The sequence below is a fragment of the Hylaeus volcanicus genome, chromosome 9 (genome assembly GCF_026283585.1).
Source record: "Hylaeus volcanicus isolate JK05 chromosome 9, UHH_iyHylVolc1.0_haploid, whole genome shotgun sequence".
Lineage (NCBI taxonomy): Eukaryota > Metazoa > Arthropoda > Insecta > Hymenoptera > Colletidae > Hylaeus > Hylaeus volcanicus.
In genome coordinates, this window is record NC_071984.1 from 1,167,305 (window position 1) to 1,170,349 (window position 3,045).

The window sequence follows — 3,045 nt, forward strand, 5'->3', positions numbered from 1 at the left end:
GATAACAAAGCATAACATGACATAACATAGTATAACGCAAAGCATTAGATACCATAACACACCATAACCCAAAGCATTACATACTGTAATATAGAATAACGCAAAGCATTACATACCATAATATGGGATAACACAAAGCATTACATACCATAATATGGGATAACACAAAGCATTACATACCATAATATGGGATAACACAAAGCATTACATACCATAACATAGCATAACACAAAGAATTAGATACCATAATACAAAGTATTACATACCATAACATAGCATAACGCAAAGCATTACATTCCATAACACAGCATAACACAATGCATTACATACCATAACACATAATATTCAGTATAATGCTGTGCTATGGTATGTAATGCTTTGTGTTATTCTATATTATGGTACGTAATGCTTTGTGTTATTCCATATTATGTTATCTAATGTTTTGCGTTATACTATATTACATCATGTTACGCTTTGGCATCTAATTCTTTCTATTATGCTGTCTCATAATACATAATCCTTCATGTTACACTGCCTTATAACACAAACCACCAAACAATGCTCTTATCCTATACATTATAAACATCTTTCAGTGAACTCGTTAACCTCCACTCCTGAACACTTAAGTTTCCAGTAAATGTAGAGAGGTAACCGAGGCGCATCGTGCTAGAGCCATTGACTTTTGATTCACTGGGTATGTAGGTCGTCCGAGTGCCGCTCTCATTGTCAGAGTGGGTCGTCGGTCTGTCGAACGGTCGGCACTCGGTGCCTCGACCTCCCTCGTCTCCTCTTTTATTTCCTCGCGCAAACTGCTCGCGGCTTTAAACTCTAATTAAGTAACAAGAAGAGCAGACGACTCGCGTTGCTTAAACTACCAGCCGGAGACATGTGGATATATCTCGAGCATCGCGTGACGTACTCTTCAGGCGTAGTTTTATTTACGAGAAGTCTTGTGAGATGTAATACTTAATGTAGATTATAGCATTGCATTTGAGGGTTCTTTGGAATCATTTAATATGTTTGTGGGTTAGATAACCATGTATGGGTCACAGGGATTTTTGCTTGATATCTGAAAATATTAATTGGGAATGTTTAGTATTGAAGAAAATAAATTTGGATGATATTAGGTGTACTTGTATTGGATTAACAAAATGGAGACTACGATGAATGGTTTATTATCTAGTTTTTAATGGTTTAAAAATGAAATTTAATCCTAGTGGAAATGATGCAATTGCCTTGCAATTGCTTCCACCATGGTCTAATTATTTTTACTTGACACGTTGATGGAGCTTGTGCTTTTTGTTGAAGAACTAACAAAAATTAATTTTGAATGTTTAAGTATCAAAGAAAATTGATTTGAATGAATTTCTTCACTTTCAAATCTATATAAATTTAATTCTGAATGTTAAATATCAAAGAAAATAAATTTGAATGAATATCTTCAATTTCAAATCTATATAAATTGAATTCTGAATGTTAAGTATCAAAGAAAATAAATTTCAATGAATTTCTTCAAATTCAAATCTGTATAAATTTAATTCTGAATGTTAAGTATCAAAGAAAATAAATTTGAACAAAATTCATGAATTTTTATGAAGTTACAAAGATAAATACCAAGACAGACATTTCATTGTACAATTTTTAATAGTCTCTAACCAAAATTGAATCCCAGTTGGAATTACCAATAGTACTGAGTACATCCATCCGTCAACGTGTTAAATTCTATCTTTACTATTGCATTTGCATAGATGATACCTCTCTCCATGATTCTTCCATTACGTATGTGCCAGTGGTGCCCACTATCCTCCTCCACAACACCTAAATGTATATATTGCACCACCCGATCTTGCAAAGGACTAATTGGTATCTTAAGAACAAAAATTTGCAATAATAAGCTACACCATTCATTTTTAACCTACAGATTAACGAAAATTGCAGAATTGCGAAATTGCGAAATTAAGGAATCTTCATAAAGTGTCATTGAACCTGCCTGCAAAAAAGTAAAGGATGCACAAGCGACGTTTCCCCTTTTTCAATATTTTCTCTTATTTTTAAAGGGGGGCGTGCCATCCTGCTGTGCACATGCGACGACCGATGGCAAAACGTGTCATTCAGTGTCATTGTGCTAGCCAACCGTACCTCGAGCATCGGTGATACTCACATTAGCCGCTCCTTTAGTTTTGCCTCGTGTCCGCCGATGGAACGTTCGACTTTTCTGTGCGCTGGCCTTTTCGGGCTGAAAAGCGACGCGAGCGCGTCTCTTTTTCTCCCTGTCCCGGCTGCTGGCCTTGATTCCTGCTTCGATCTGAAATTCGCAATAAACAACGATCTCTCTTAGATCTTTGTGAAATAGGAATTCTCGCATGATTCGATATACAAGGTGTCCTGAAAATGTTCAAGGTCGTTGAAAAGGGAGGTTCAGGGGGCGATTTGAAACAACTTTTTCCTTTGCGAAAATGTTGTACAAGGCTTCGTTGAGGAGATATTAAGGAAAAACATTGACCAATCAGAGCGCGAGAATACCGGTGCAGCGCGGGCGGTAGCGAATCAGCGCGGCTGGCTACGCTCCGCCGGGGAACTCGCGCTCTGATTGGTCGAGGTTTTCTGTTAATATCTTCTCAACGAAGCGTCGTACAACATTTTCGCTAAGGAAAAAGTTGTATCAAATCACCTCCACCCTGTATATACAGGGTGTCCCAAAAATATTAGAATTTCTTGAAAGGAGTGGTTCGGGAAATGATTTGAAACAATTGTTTCCTTAGCGAAAATGTTGTACGAGGCTTCGTTGAGGAGATATTAAGGAAAAACATTGACCAATCAGAGGGCGCTCCACTGGCATACTCGCGCTCTGATTGGTCCGGGGTTTTCTGTTAATATCTCCTCAACGAAGCCTCGGACAACATTTTCGCTAAGCAAAAAGTTGTTTCAAATCACCTCCCAAACCACGTCTTCCAATGTGTTAAAACGTTTTTGGGACAACCTGTATATACAGAGTGGAGGTGATTTGAAACAACTTTTTCTTTAACGAAAATGTCCGAGGCTTCG

General features: G+C 37.5%; 1 protein-coding gene and 1 long non-coding RNA gene across 11 annotated transcripts in view; one reads left to right on the forward strand and one right to left on the reverse strand.

The window, feature by feature from the left end:
- Positions 1 to 3,045, reverse strand: part of LOC128882025 (cytospin-A-like) — a 49,424-nt gene that overhangs the window by 30,948 nt on the left and 15,431 nt on the right. For 7 of the 9 annotated variants that reach the window (XM_054133576.1, XM_054133574.1, XM_054133575.1 and 4 more), the window contains one exon: positions 2,162 to 2,305. In XM_054133576.1, coding sequence (XP_053989551.1) covers positions 2,162 to 2,305 — 144 coding nt within the window. Of the gene's footprint in view, positions 1 to 1,755; positions 1,868 to 2,161; positions 2,306 to 3,045 lie in introns of those variants that run through there. The other 2 variants (XM_054133578.1, XM_054133581.1) reach the window with 2 other exon arrangements.
- The window catches only part of LOC128882028 (uncharacterized), a 17,192-nt gene that overhangs the window by 5,586 nt on the left and 8,561 nt on the right, over positions 1 to 3,045 (forward strand). The window lies entirely within an intron of this gene.